Genomic DNA, 13490 nt, shown 5'->3' on the forward strand with positions numbered 1-13490 from the left:
GACTCTTCGAAGTCGCCTATCTCGAGACTTATTATTTCATACTGGGAAGTCTCCACAAAACAAAAAAAAAAAAACAATCGAACTCGCCTGGCTCGACGACGGCGAGGAGGACAACTCCGACTCGGGGTGGAGCCTGAGGAAGACTGTACTGCAAGGCAAAGTCCTCCTAGAATACATCAAAAGCGAAGACCCGGCGAGTGGTATTGGGAAAACCGTAACGCCTCATACCTATACTATCACACTAGCCACCCTAACTTCACACTTCACGAGCACACTGTTCCCTCTTCCGCTGCTCTTCCGAACGCATGTCGATCCTATCTCTCCCAAATTCCCCACTTCTAATCAACGTCCAACCTACTCTCCACCTCATGAATCATCCACCCCACTGCGGAAAAACCGATATACCAATTACAACGCGACGATTGTCCCTTGCCCCTGCACTCCACGGCAACTCTGAGTCCCCCCTCCCACCCCTCCCATCATCCAACTTCCCCCTCCACACATCCACACCTTCTCCACATCAAAAGTTCGAACCCATCTTCTTCTCCGCCACTCCATAAAATGGAAATACTTCTTCGGAACACCAACGAACTATGTATGTAGTACTTGCTTCCCCCTCCAATTCCTTCAAACTGTATCGCACGCGCTTAATTGCCGCCTCTGTTTCTTTTTAGGCTTACGAGTGGGGTTGGCTTTTCTTTTAGCAATATCTAGGATCCGCTTTATTTATAATTAGGGAGACACGGATTGGCCAAGTACATGCAGAGTGAGAGGTCAGCCACGGGACTAGAACCTTACACCGACCGAAAGTTGCACCGACTTCGCAACCCTGCCGTGAGGATGAGAGTGGGACTCTCCCTTACTCCCATTCCTTCCCTTTCTCATTCCTCATCCGACTTACCTACCCTTCATCTCCTTCTCCAATTCAAAGCTTCAACCCTCTCCTCCGAGTCTCTTTCCGTTTTCTACTCAACCTTTATCATTACGTAGAAAAACAAAAAGTCAACTAGCCGTACAACCCCCAAATCGAAAGACTGTACGTATATATAAAAATACATTGCTTGTATATCAAGCGTACCGCCTCGGAAAAAATGAAGTGGTAGAGTCGGTCATGGGTACCGGGTATGTATCAAAATCATCATCGACATCGAATCAAATCATGAACAATGCATGCAAAAACTCGTCAAAAAGCTCGTGGTCATGAAGGGCCGGTGAAGTAGGTGGACATCACGTTTTCACATCTTCTTCGACTCCTCATCCTTCCCTTCAACAACCTGCTCATTCTGCATAGTCTTCTCAACCAACTCATTCTGCTTCTTAATCTCATCCTTCTCGAACACTACGGCACCGTATCAGTAACCTCATCCTTCGCGAAACCAAGATAGAGAAAAAAGGGGAACGTACAGAATGCCAACTCCTCCAACGTCTTCCCATGCGTCTCAGGGAACATGAAGAAGATGAACAACACTTCAAACAACAAAAAGCCGACATAGCTGAGGTAGAAATACCAGCCTGTATTCGCCCAAAAAAATCAAATCATGAGCATCGCGTCATTCACTGGGAGCACGAGCTCAGTGTGAGACGAGTGACTTACCAACGTTCTCAATACCAATAGGGTTAACAAACTGATTGAAGAATCCAGCACATCGACTGAAGATCTGGAAGATGGTGATACCCTTGGCTCGGACGTGGAAGGGGAACAACTCGACGAGGAAAGCTATAACACGACTCCATTAGCCTCTCTTTCCCCATAAAAACAAAGGCCTCCCATAAAACACAGGCAGGCAGGCGAAATAAAAACAAATAAAACCAAGAAAACACGAAAATACGCACTGTACGTCAAAGCATTGAAAGCAATGTTATAGCAAGGGCTATACAAGAAAATGAATCTATCCACAAACCAATCATCAGCATCCTATGTATCAACAACGGTGATAAAAACCGAATTAAACATACGCAATGACAGCCTTGGACGAAGCTTGGTCTTCAGTCAGGGCATATCGGGCACTAGCCACCGTCCAACCGGTGAACACCAACAACAGGGAGATGGTGCAGACCTACACAGTCACACATATATTCGTCAGATTTGGTTCTTCGATTTCTTTCCAAAGCAAGGCACGCACCAAATACATAACTCGACGAGGGAATCGAGAAACGGTGAGAGCAAGGATAGTCGCGTTGAAGAAACCCCAGCACGTATTCGCCAAGTTGACAATATTCTTGGTGCGGTTGTCGGTGATACCAACATTGTCGAGGATACGAGCCAAGAAGTACCTAATCCAAACATCAGAATCCTTTCTTTCAAAAACCCCACCAACCGCAACAAAAAAACAAAACCACTCACGAAATCAAACCATTTCCACTCCACTGCGTGGCAAGACCAAGGAAAGCACCAATAATCAAACGCCTTCTCATACCAGCAGTCTTCAACAAATCAGTCCATCCAACCTTAGAAGTCTCCTTCTCCAACTCGAGGGTCGTCTCAATCTGGACGTATTCAGCCTTGACGAGCTCAGACTCATGGTCACCCTCAGCGTGGTACTTGGCAAGAATCGCGAACGCTTCACTGCCACGGCCCTTGGCGATCAACCAACGAGGGGACTCGGGGAGGAAGTAGACGAAGATGATTTGCAGGAGACTGGGGAATGCTTGGAGGACGGAGGGAATTCGCCAACCCCAGGTGGAGGACATGCTGAAAGTTCCGAGGGTAGTTCCGGCAGCAGCAATGGCACCTATAGTAGGGATCGCCGACATTCAGCCTTGAAGACCAACCGCATGGAAACGCGTGTACACACCGATGAACCAGCAGGCGTTGAACAAGGATCCCATGATGGCACGTTCTCTTGGGTACGACAGCTCTCCAATCAAAGAAGAAGCGGCGACGATGGCGAAGACGATACCAATACCCATGATGAAACGGGAAATGACGAACATGGCGACTGAGCGGGTCGAAGAGATGTCAGAAGAAATTCCAAACTAGGATCATGAAGACTCACAGTTCTGGGAAGCGGTCTGGATGACGGCACCGATAACCATGATAACACTACCGAAGAAGATGGCAAACCGACGACCCCACTTGTCAGTGACCCACGGGACGAAAGGAACGGCCGCGATGGCTCCCAACGAGTAGATGGCCGACATCAATCCAAGAAGGGCAGACCGGGGCTGGTTGAAGTCTGAAGAAAAGGACGTCTGTCAGGTTCAATTCTCTGTGAGGACTGTTGCGTTTGTGCGTACATTGGTCCCAAGAGTCAACAGCCTGAAGACCGTTCATCATGGAAGAGTCGAAACTGTCCTTGCGTTCAGTGGTCGTGTTCTGTAGTGGCGAGCAAGAGTACTCACCCTGAAGTCATCTCTACACCGAGACATGTCGGGATGAAGATGATGTAGAGCATGCGCAGGTTGGGTTTCTTGTACCATGGCGTAGGGTCTTGAGCCACCAGCCTGGTGACGATAGCGTTGGGCTCCTCCTCGGCCGGTACTGGGCTCTTCCTGTCCTCGGTTGCGGAAGCCATGGTAAGTGAACGGGAAACCGAAGGTTGAAGGAGAGATCAAGAAGACCTTGTCTGTTTTCCAAAACACTGGAGGCTTTTAAACCACCAAATCGCCCCATTGACCCACGACAGTCACTTGTCCGACTCCTGCGTTCACGAACATTGCCAAGTGGAGAAGCTTAGTCCAATATTTCCCCGCATTAATCGCCATATAGAAAGATTGACCACACAAGCTGGCAGAAGAACCACGTCCAGATCAAAGAAGCTCCAAGGGAGAAGCGTCATGTCCTGTCCTCCAGAGCGAAGTCGGGACAGAATTCGACGTTGTATGGCCCGAATTGGCGTTGTTTCTACCTGGAATGTTCTGCGCAAAATAGGCACACAGTAGCCGAGGTCAAACAGGGGGAGTTTGCTATGATAATAAAGACGTCAATGAGTCGTTAATGCGCGAGCGCCTGCTGAACACGCACGGAGAAAACCCGGACGAGACTTGCTATTCGTGGGAGTGCCGTGATTGGCGATACCAAGCCGAGGGTGCTAGTTGACGATTATGGAGCACGGTACGACCAGCCCGTCAAAGGGTTATTGACCTGGGGGTGAACATGTGGGGTCGACATGAAACCAAAGTTGAGGAGACTTGCTCAGCAAATATCTCTAGATTCGTCAACCATGATTCAGCATCCAATCCAGTGACATAGCGTCCACTGGTATAGACCCTTTCGAGACTGTGAGGACGTCTCGTGGTCCCGGAAGTTAGATGCCGCCAATAGAGCAGCCAGCTTCTCGAGGAAAGGACCACGCGTGTAGCATAAAGATCACTAAATTACGGACTTTTTGAGAACGTGAGCGCTGGCAGAGCTATTGTCTGGCGTACCTGTGACTCCCAGGTCCCCGAGCTGAGATGTCCGTCCCACTTCAGGTGCAAGCCATGCGGACAATAGTGAAACACAGTTCAAGACCCACATTTGCAGCCGCGACGGGCTCCCAGGTGACAGAAATCTCCAATGACCGCGGAAGCGAGCAACGCGCCAAGGGCGGTGTCGTGAGTGCCTCGTAGGCGTCTATTACGGCGGTCCCCGTCGTCTCAAACGTCGTCCTCGTCGCTGCTCATCGTCGGCAGCAGCGTCGTCGGGAGCGGGATGATGGTGGTCGGGACAAAGTTGCTCAAGGCGAGTCACGAGATCCCGACGCGGCGTGACTGGACTCATTATGATGTTAGCGGTGATTGATAAAAGTCATCAACAGCTTGTCCTCCGCCACTCACCACCACTAGACTCTAACCTTGTCAGTGTCTATACTACCTCCTTTTAATTTCTCAACGAACTCTAACGGATAACTGTAGACTTTACGACCACTAGAACGATCCCAGAATGCTGATCAAAGTCAAGGTGTGTAGTCATTTATTCCTATATTGAAGACGATCTGACGCGTTTTTGTGGCTTTGATTTATCTAGACACTTACTGGCAAAGAGGTATCATACCCTCGCTACAGGATCGTCACGATCCTCCGACACAGACCACTGAACTGACCCACCCGTTCTCGGCGCCTAGATCGAGCTCGATATCGATGTTGACGACAAGGTCCGTCCAAAATGCCCATCGCGCAGCGGCACAGGTTAACCGACACCCCGTTTAGATCGCCCGTATAAAGGAGAAGGTCGAGGAGCAGTCCGGCGTGCCTCCACAGCAACAGCGTCTCATTTTCGGTGGTCGTCAGATGTACGTCGCAGCCACTCACAATCCGCACTCGAAGCTTGCTGACTCAGGACTCTCCCCGACGCCTCCAGGCCCGACGACAAGACGGCAAAGGACTTCAACATCAACGCTGGCGCTGTGCTGCATTTGGTCCTCGCCCTGCGCGGTGGCCAGTGATTCATCATCGACACCCCACATCGACGACGACGATAACAGCATCCACAACGATAACAGCAGTCCGATAATACCGTCTCTAGCAGCTTTCAAACAATCTGTACTACTCGCTTTCGCTTTTGCAATACCATGAACATGAAATCGCACATCGCATAGGGGAGCCTTGGAAGAAGACAAAGGAGCACTGCATTTTGAAGACGAGGTGTATACACTATATGATGGAAAGATGCCGCACTGCACTCGGTTGGGACAATAGCCTACAGACCAAGGAGCCCAGGTGCCTCTGCGAAAGATACCACGAGAAGACTAACCATTCACCGCCCTCCTCCAGATCCCTTTGGTTTGACTCGGAGGTCTTAAGCCTAGGGACCCATGACAAGGGAGCAAGAGGAAAGGGTGATTTCCCTCTGATCACCCTCACCTTCCCCAGGATCCCCGGCAGTCTTCTCGCCCAATTGACCAAACTCTTATCTTTCAAGTGCGCTGCCCTTTCAGAAAGGAGATGACAGGCGATCTGGGACAAGGTTCTGGTTAACTCAAGTGGTGGCAAGGACTTGGAGGTGTCCGATGTTGAGCTAGCTTTGAGGGACGCGAAGTGGCTTTTTCGCCGGGACTAGAAACTAATGCGCGACTTTGACGAGTCTTGAAGCTTGAAGCTTGAAGCACGCCATCGAGGGCCTTGCTGACTTCACTTTGCAGGTGACCTCACTGGCCCATGTTGCCTCAGTGTTCCACATCTCCATCCTCCTTCGTCGCCTCACTACTGAAGTCCTTCCTCAGCCTACATAGCTTAGACTCCTCAAACCAATCTAACTCGCCTTGCCAACACGATCCTCGCTAACAGTTCACGCCATGTTCGCTCATGCCTTCAGAACTTCAAACCATCGTCAAAGGAGCGATCACGGTTTTAGTCTCGAAGCTTGAAGCTGACGTCTCGACGGAGACACTCCTCATCCTCACAACCTCACGGTTTCCACGGTCAGTTCAGAACGGGCGCACGCAGCTCTCACCTCGTCTCGCAGCTCAGAGCCTCACGATGCTCAACTCAGACCCAGACCCTCACGACGCTCAACTCAGATGCAGACCCTCACAGATCAAGGACCCTAACAAACCCGTGACCTCACGATCCCTCACTGGTCTCTCGCATCGTCTCAACCTCACATCCTCACATCCTCCCAGACTCCCTCAAGGCTCATTAACACAGGTCGGGTTGCTCGAGGCTCGCGGGTCGGTCTCTCCGAGTCGCGGGTCGTAGTTCCCAAACTCGCACTCAGAGTATCTCTAGATAAGCGAAGAATTGTCAGCACCCCGCATCCAAAGGACACAAGAAAGAAACCGACGTACCTCACGCACAGTATGTGCACAGAGGACGAAGGCGTGCATGTACGTACCTCACGAGTAGTCTCAAGTCAAATCGCGGATCCCTGAAGAAACCGGTCAAAATCGACGCATCCAAGTGGGAGACCTACGACGAATGAGGTATAGAGATCCTCGAAATTTCGCAGAGTCGGAGACCCGTCTGCAAGTTAAACATTTAATTGCCTGAAAGCAACCCCAATCAGCCAACCACTAAACCCAACGCACCCACTCACCCAATCCACTAAACCACCTCTAGGCTCTGAAAAAATCTGATTTAACGTGCTTTGGTTCGACCCGGAGAACCTTTTAAGTTCTCCGAAGTCTTAAGCCCAGGGACCCACGACAAGGGAGCACGAGGAAGGGGAGAGCATCACCCGCGCAATGGTCGGGTGCGTAGCTCCCCCCACCTTCCCCAGGATCCCCCGCAGTCTTCGAGCCATATCCCTTAGCGTGCCAATGCTGAGTCATGATCAGTGAGAACCTTAGAGTGAGGCAGGACTGGATGCGGAACTTGATCAGCCGACGGGAGGTCAAGTAACCGACGCGTACCGTCCTCGATACTGGTGACTCGGAGGAGCAAGAGTCGGACTTCTTAGTGTATATCAAGCAGTGTAGTTGGCGTCGATAGCCCAGAACAAAGCTCAAAGTGACGCTCAGTCTTGAGGCACACACTGAGATGTCGGACTTCACTTGATCTATCCATATATTAGCCAGCCGAACACGGGTGAGGGATGGCGAAAGACATACCTCACGATGCTCTCACACAACCTCACAACTCATCTCAGAACTAAACCTGTGGCACAAATTGGTACATTAGTGAAATCGCCATCGAAAATAGAGGAGGATGCCACTCACATAGCACCCAGACACTTCGTCTTAAGATGTCTTACGGTCTGAATCAAGGAGGAGGTCAGCAAGTGGACTATAAATTCGATAACGACGTACCATAAATTCGCATTCAGAAAAAGGTCTTGAAGCCTTGTTCTTGACCCGCCATACCCTACCCACAAGGCTCTAGAACGCTGCTAGCTTGACAAGCTGCGAAAGCCTGAGGGCTGCACTCAAGTGAGGAGAGAAACCCGTGGAAGGGGTGCGAGAAAGCAAAGCTGAATAAATCTGGACGCTGCGCTGAAGCTCTCAAGATCTCAGACCATTCGCTCACCAGTCCATCGTAGACCCATCCGCTCTTAAGGCGAAGAGAGGATGCCTCAGAATGCCGAACCAGACCCCCGCGAAACATAACACAGGGCAGAGCACACAGAGAGATGACCTTCCGATAGCAGTAAGCGGGGTGTCGGAAGCGCGGAGACCTAGACAAATGAAGTCAGAATGAGCCTATCAGTCGATGAAGGGGAATCCGAAAGGCAGAGGGTCGGCGTCGAGAGAGCATATCCAGAACGGTGGGTGCCGGGACAGCCACACACAGACAAGTGTATCGTAGAGTCTGGGTCAGACACGTCCAGAAGACAGCAAGCCCAGCAAAGCAGAATCGAGGAGAGCCACCGAGATAACTTGCCAACTTGAAGCCAGAACCCGAGAGTAAGAGTGAAGACAGACGTCAGAGAGCCAGATAGTCAGAGTCAGGGAAGTTGCGTCGGCGAGAGCCACAGTGATGATCGATGAAGGTCCACCGACACAGAGGCATAGCGAAGTGGACACAACGAGTTCGCCGAAAGACCTGTCCCAGAGATGAAGAAGTGAGCACCAGAGTTCATAGCCAGAGAGACCCCAGAGACCCGGTCCAAGAGTCGGTAGAGAGTCACAGGCCAGGAAGGTAGTCGTCCGCGATCCAGAAAGCCACAAAAAATAATAGTCCACAAGCCAAGAGGGAGACAGAGCCCAGTCAGGCAGGAAGATCATCGCTGTCGTCGTCAGGAGCCAGGCAGCCAGAACCAAGAGCATCGCTTCGACGTGAAACACAGTGAAGGAGAAGAAGAAGAGTCAAGCCGAATATAAGACAAGCCTCGTAGTCGCAGACACTGCCAGGAAGGCCTGACCCGGAGAGAAAGAGCGAGCGCGAGAGCCAGACACAGAGAATCCAAAGAGCAAGTCCCAGATCAGGTAAGTTGTCGGTGCGGTTGTCGAAGTCGCCAGAGAGGCGGTCGGGACGAAGACACATCTCTATTTTTGATTCTCTGTTTTTTTATCATTTTTGCTCCGACACCCTTGGCGGGTGACTGGAGTGAGATCTGGTCTTCGTCCCAACGCACCTCGAGCTCATCGGCAGGATTCGCAGCCAAGTCCAAGTCGAAGTCGTCCGAGACAGCCACAACGTCGAGTGAGGAAGGGAGGGGAAGGGAGAAGGGAGGAGAGGGAGAGGGTGATGGACGAAGGGAAGAAAGATGTGGGACCCCAACGAACCAACCCCCACCCTTTATATACGTTTTCCAAACTGTGGCACAAAGGGTTGTCGAGTGGCACTGACGACATCCCAAAAAAGGAAGAACACGAGCCAATTTTGATCGCTGATGCCATTTCTTGATCTCTCTCTCACCGAACTTCGAAGTCATTCTCCCATTATCCATATGGAGACAAATAGCCCACCTGGCTCGAGTCAAGAAGCCGCGAAAGAGGACGGACAATGGAGGGACACACACTCGCCACTCGCGACGCCCAGCGTTACTATCCAAATTGAGCACTCAATGGCGTCGTGCCGCCTGTGCCGACCCTTCACACTGGCCGCAGGCGCAGCACTCGCATATCGCGCATCGATGTTCGAAATGCGAGTGGGCTGTTGAGCAAGGTCCTCGAGACCAGCGTAACCTTGAATTCGGAGTCAGATCCTAGCTTGAACTTGACTACATGACCTCAGGGCAACGACGATACCCGACGATTTTTTAAGGTGCTGTACATAAAAGGCTCCATTCCAAGCAGACAGAATAGCCTTCAAAACCTACGCGCGTACGCCCTCAATACCACCCACACTCTCAGTCTCTACCTGTAGGCGACAGGAAGTCATTAATTCTTCATTCTTAAGAATCTTACTTGCCACAGATTGGGTTCATCTCGTATCCAAGCAGTCGTTTTCAAAGGCAACCGGCAGTGCTTTCGACTCAGGCTCAAAACCTAAGTAGCGTGCTATCAATGCTTCATTCCGGAAGGGAGAGGAGAGGAGAGAACACAGCTTTTGAAGGTCGAAACAACAAAAGCGAGTCACGGCGACAGTTGCCTCAATTGTGGCGCTGATCCCAAGTCCAGACGCGACGCGTCGTCACAATGGTGACATTTAAGCGCCCGCGTCTATGTATATCGCAGAAATTTGTTATCAAGCTCCCCAACAGATGGTCAGCAGTGTCAAAGCTAAAACTGAAGGAACGTAAAGGAGAAGACATCCAAAGTAGAGAAGAAAAGGTGACGTCAGGACAACGGCTTGCTTTCGAAAATGATCTCTTTGTGTGTTGAGTCGGTCATCCAACTCCTACCATACGCATATCATCATGATAATTCATTAAATTGAGCTTTGGTTACTGAGGAACAGTATGCGTAGGAGTCAGTGGATATAAGCGAAGCTCTGTAGTAGCAGGCTCTGCGGCGAAGGGCGCTCTTTTAGTTATGGCCGGTTCTACTGGTCTAGTCCGCCTTGTTCGGATCACTAGGTGCAATCAGTCATGTTCGTGGCACTCGTGGGTTGTCTTCGTCGTGCTCTTTCCTCTTTTTTGAAATCCTTATCGCATCTGTTACTCCTCCTATCCCTAACCTAATATTCGAAGATCGCAGTGCCATAATCTCCATCTAAGTCTTACTCACAAACTCACGCTGAAGCATCAATGTCGAATGTCAAAGTTTCGAAGACTGGCGCTCCAGCCAAAATTCACGATCGTGGTCCCCTTCCAACTCTTACCCAACTCTTACCTTAGATTCTTGACTTGAAGCTTTCAGGGCGAGAGAGGACAGCAGCTCGAGTCCCAGGCTCACCATTTTAGATCTCTTCACATAGGCAAGCTCGTGATCGCACTTAGACTTTCATTGTAGACTTTTGTTGGCTTTTGACACGGCACTACATACATCGGCATTCCGACTCTGGCTGGGAAGGGAAGTAGGCGAAGGTAAGTAGGTCAGTTAATTTGGCATCACACCCTGGTGACTATCATGTGGCTAACGTACAGCGCAACCTTATCCTAGACTCAATAAAGATCACACCCAAATCACACTGGGCGCAGGCGCCCAGTGACACGAAAAGAGAACGGAGAGATGGGCGCACGTTGCAAGTTGGATATCGGATCGTGACCGTGACCCTGTGGAGCTACCGCTATAATCAGTCAGTGAGACGACCGTTTTGAATCCACTCCCCCTATCCCTAGGTCGACGACCGTTCGCTCCGCTATTGGTTTCCCAGTTTTCTCCCTTTTTGGTTCCCTCCCATATGCCAATGGGTCTTGTGCGCACTGCCATTCACTCCTTCGCTGCCAGGCTCACATCGGATGGCCCCTATTAGGCTCTACCTTTCGCCTCCCTCTCCACCCCGTAAACAACTGACAACACAGATGTCGGATGGATGCACGTTCATTTTTTTTCTTGGGCTTGGGTTCTTGGATTTCGGCTTTTGGGTTACTTAAGAAGAAGCAGAAGAGGGAGACCCGCGGTTTAAGAAGACGATACGTCCCCCGTGTATGTTGTAGGAAGAAGGCTTCAGCGAGAAGAAGGGAGGGTACCTTCCAAGTCGCCGTTTGTCCTATCCAGGTCGCCTTCTACCTCTGAAGACCTTCATCCATCTCTCGAGGCGCTCGTCCTTCTTCAAGACCCTTCGTTTAACAAGTAAGCAAGGCACCTCGCTCCAACAAACACGTTTTTCTAAAGCCTCCCGTAAGGGCCCTTCGGTATGTATATTCCCCTGAGCCTCGTGTTTAACTGAAACTGACATGCGCTATTTCTGTTCTGTTTTTCCATTTCATGAATTCATTTACGATTACGATGAACTCAATCTCCCTTTGTTGTGATTGATAGGTTCCCTGCGTTTGATAGGTTTTCGCTGTGCCCTCGAGCCTCAAGCCTCGATTCTCGAAGCCTCGTGGTTGGAGGACCATTTAATATAGTAAAGGGTTCGAAGTTTGAACGTCGGAGCTCGGAGCCTCACCGCGTTCGCCCCGCAATAGATCCTTGGACACACCTCGCTCCATCCGCAGCCTGTCTGAAGTCCTAGGCCTCACCGCGTCCTCGATCCCGCGTCTGTTCAGTATCGTTGGTCGACATCGCCCCTCGCCCCCAGGCCTCACACCTTCCTCGATCCCCGTTTTATCCCGTTTTGGCTGGCTGGTTGGCTGGTGGATGATTAGGGTTTAATACAAGGTGGGTTCTATTAAACGCTGTTGGTTATTGCAACGGGTTTTTCCTTACCCTCTGTTTTGGCACTTTTTGTCTCCCAGCAACATCGACAATACCCGATAGCGAGCACAACGCATACCGCCGACACAGACAAGCACCACGAATCACGATGAACGCACATCGCGAACTCAGTATCCTCCCCACGAGCGAAATCACGCCCCTCCTCCCACTCTCGTATCGCAGGACGCCAACGACGAGCGACTACGGGACTGAATCTGAATCGAAGGAACGCGATGGCCCTTCAACCTCCTCCTCTCCTGCCCTCGCTGACCCAAGAACTGAACCCATCCCACCTCGCTGGACGAGATCACTCGAGTCTTTATATGAAGGATTCGACAGGTGCGTTACTTCCCTACTTATCTACCTCTCTCTCTCTCTATCCATCAAGCAATCTACTGGATCGAGCAATACGCTAATCATGCGATTCGTGATTAATAGACTAACGGGACGCCTCGGCTGGACACCACCAACGTTCATGGCATTCTTCATCCTCGCGATGATATTCACACTCACGTCGTGCACGTGCGTGTGGTATGGGCCTTTAGTGGGGTTTCCGATTTTGGGGAGTCCTTACTCTGCCTCGTCTTCGTCTTCTTCCCCGTATTTCCTACCCTATCCGTCTTCCACTTCCTCTTCCTCGTCTTCCGCTTTCTACAAGACGCATACGAACGAAACGAGATCAACCTTCCTCCCGCCAATAGAAATTTCGAACTTTTGGGGCGCGTATTCGCCGTACTTTCCTGTACGCGAGTACGTTCCGCCTCCTAGAGAATGTAGGATTAACCAAGTGAGTTCATTGTTTCTTTATCTCTTGTGGGTCGGAGTTGGTGGTTGCCTTTTTTACTTGGCCTGGTTGGCGCCGGTGGTGATTTGCATACCGTCTGTCACCACTCGGTCGATTTTGGGATTGGAGGCTGATCGAGGACCTGTTGTACTGATTCATTCTCTCCTTTCTCTTTCTGTCTTCACAAATGTCTATCGATCTGCATGATTGCTCGGTTCGCTCGTTATCTTCAAATTCCACGCCTTCGATATCAACATCCTCGACATCAACTTGAACATCAACCCTCGATATGTACGGAACGACGATGGTCTTTTGGGATGGGTGGATATAGGTCAACATCGTAAGTCCCTTCTGCTCTTCCCTTGGTTCTTCTTCTCGTCCTCGTTTCTGTCTTCGTTTGTTGTTGGGGTTCTTAATTCCGATTTCACCCCATCTCTCGTCCATTCGATGCATCGTGGACTCCGCGTTTTATCTCCTCCTTCGAGCCTCGTATTCATAATTCTAAACTCACCTCCGCCGGGTCGATTTAATTTTGAGTCCTGAGTCCTCGAGTCATTAACCACGTTTTTGCGGTTGTTATTACTCACTCCTCGAGGAGACCCACGTTGTTTGTTTCTTACGGATCTCACCTCCGTTCGCTGCACCTTTCACAATTCGACTTC

General features: G+C 50.6%; 4 protein-coding genes across 4 annotated transcripts; 2 read left to right on the plus strand and 2 right to left on the minus strand.

Moving 5' to 3' along the window:
• Window positions 1-1235: 1235 nt before the first annotated feature.
• CC1G_12575 (hexose transporter) lies at window positions 1236-3548 on the minus strand (the record flags this gene model as incomplete). The annotated part of the gene is made up of 11 exons (XM_001839170.2): window positions 3343-3548; window positions 3238-3290; window positions 2997-3176; window positions 2796-2939; window positions 2345-2732; window positions 2124-2274; window positions 1957-2057; window positions 1834-1889; window positions 1595-1717; window positions 1405-1512; window positions 1236-1339 (listed from the first exon to the last, which is right to left on the minus strand). The coding sequence occupies exons 1-11, from the start codon at window positions 3513-3515 to the stop codon at window positions 1236-1238; spliced, it is 1581 nt and encodes a 526-aa protein (XP_001839222.1). The 5' UTR covers window positions 3516-3548.
• Window positions 3549-4864: 1316 nt separating this feature from the next.
• Window positions 4865-5366, plus strand: CC1G_12576 (hypothetical protein; the record flags this gene model as incomplete). The annotated part of the gene is made up of 5 exons (XM_001839171.2): window positions 4865-4882; window positions 4949-4966; window positions 5046-5075; window positions 5131-5213; window positions 5282-5366. The coding sequence occupies 5 exons, from the start codon at window positions 4865-4867 to the stop codon at window positions 5364-5366; spliced, it is 234 nt and encodes a 77-aa protein (XP_001839223.2).
• Window positions 5367-6225: 859 nt separating this feature from the next.
• Window positions 6226-6618, plus strand: CC1G_12577 (hypothetical protein; the record flags this gene model as incomplete). Its single annotated transcript, XM_001839172.2, has 1 exon — window positions 6226-6618. One exon carries the CDS (start codon window positions 6226-6228, stop codon window positions 6616-6618), a length of 393 nt encoding a protein of 130 aa, XP_001839224.2.
• A 5313-nt stretch (window positions 6619-11931) lies between these two features.
• CC1G_14731 (hypothetical protein) lies at window positions 11932-13281 on the minus strand (the record flags this gene model as incomplete). The annotated part of the gene is made up of 4 exons (XM_002911256.1): window positions 11932-11980; window positions 12164-12259; window positions 12558-12695; window positions 12923-13281. 4 exons carry the CDS (start codon window positions 13279-13281, stop codon window positions 11932-11934), a joined length of 642 nt encoding a protein of 213 aa, XP_002911302.1.
• Window positions 13282-13490: the final 209 nt, after the last annotated feature.

Source organism: Coprinopsis cinerea (genome assembly GCF_000182895.1).
Source record: "Coprinopsis cinerea okayama7#130 chromosome 5 map unlocalized cont3.5, whole genome shotgun sequence".
Classification (NCBI taxonomy): Eukaryota; Fungi; Basidiomycota; class Agaricomycetes; order Agaricales; family Psathyrellaceae; genus Coprinopsis; species Coprinopsis cinerea.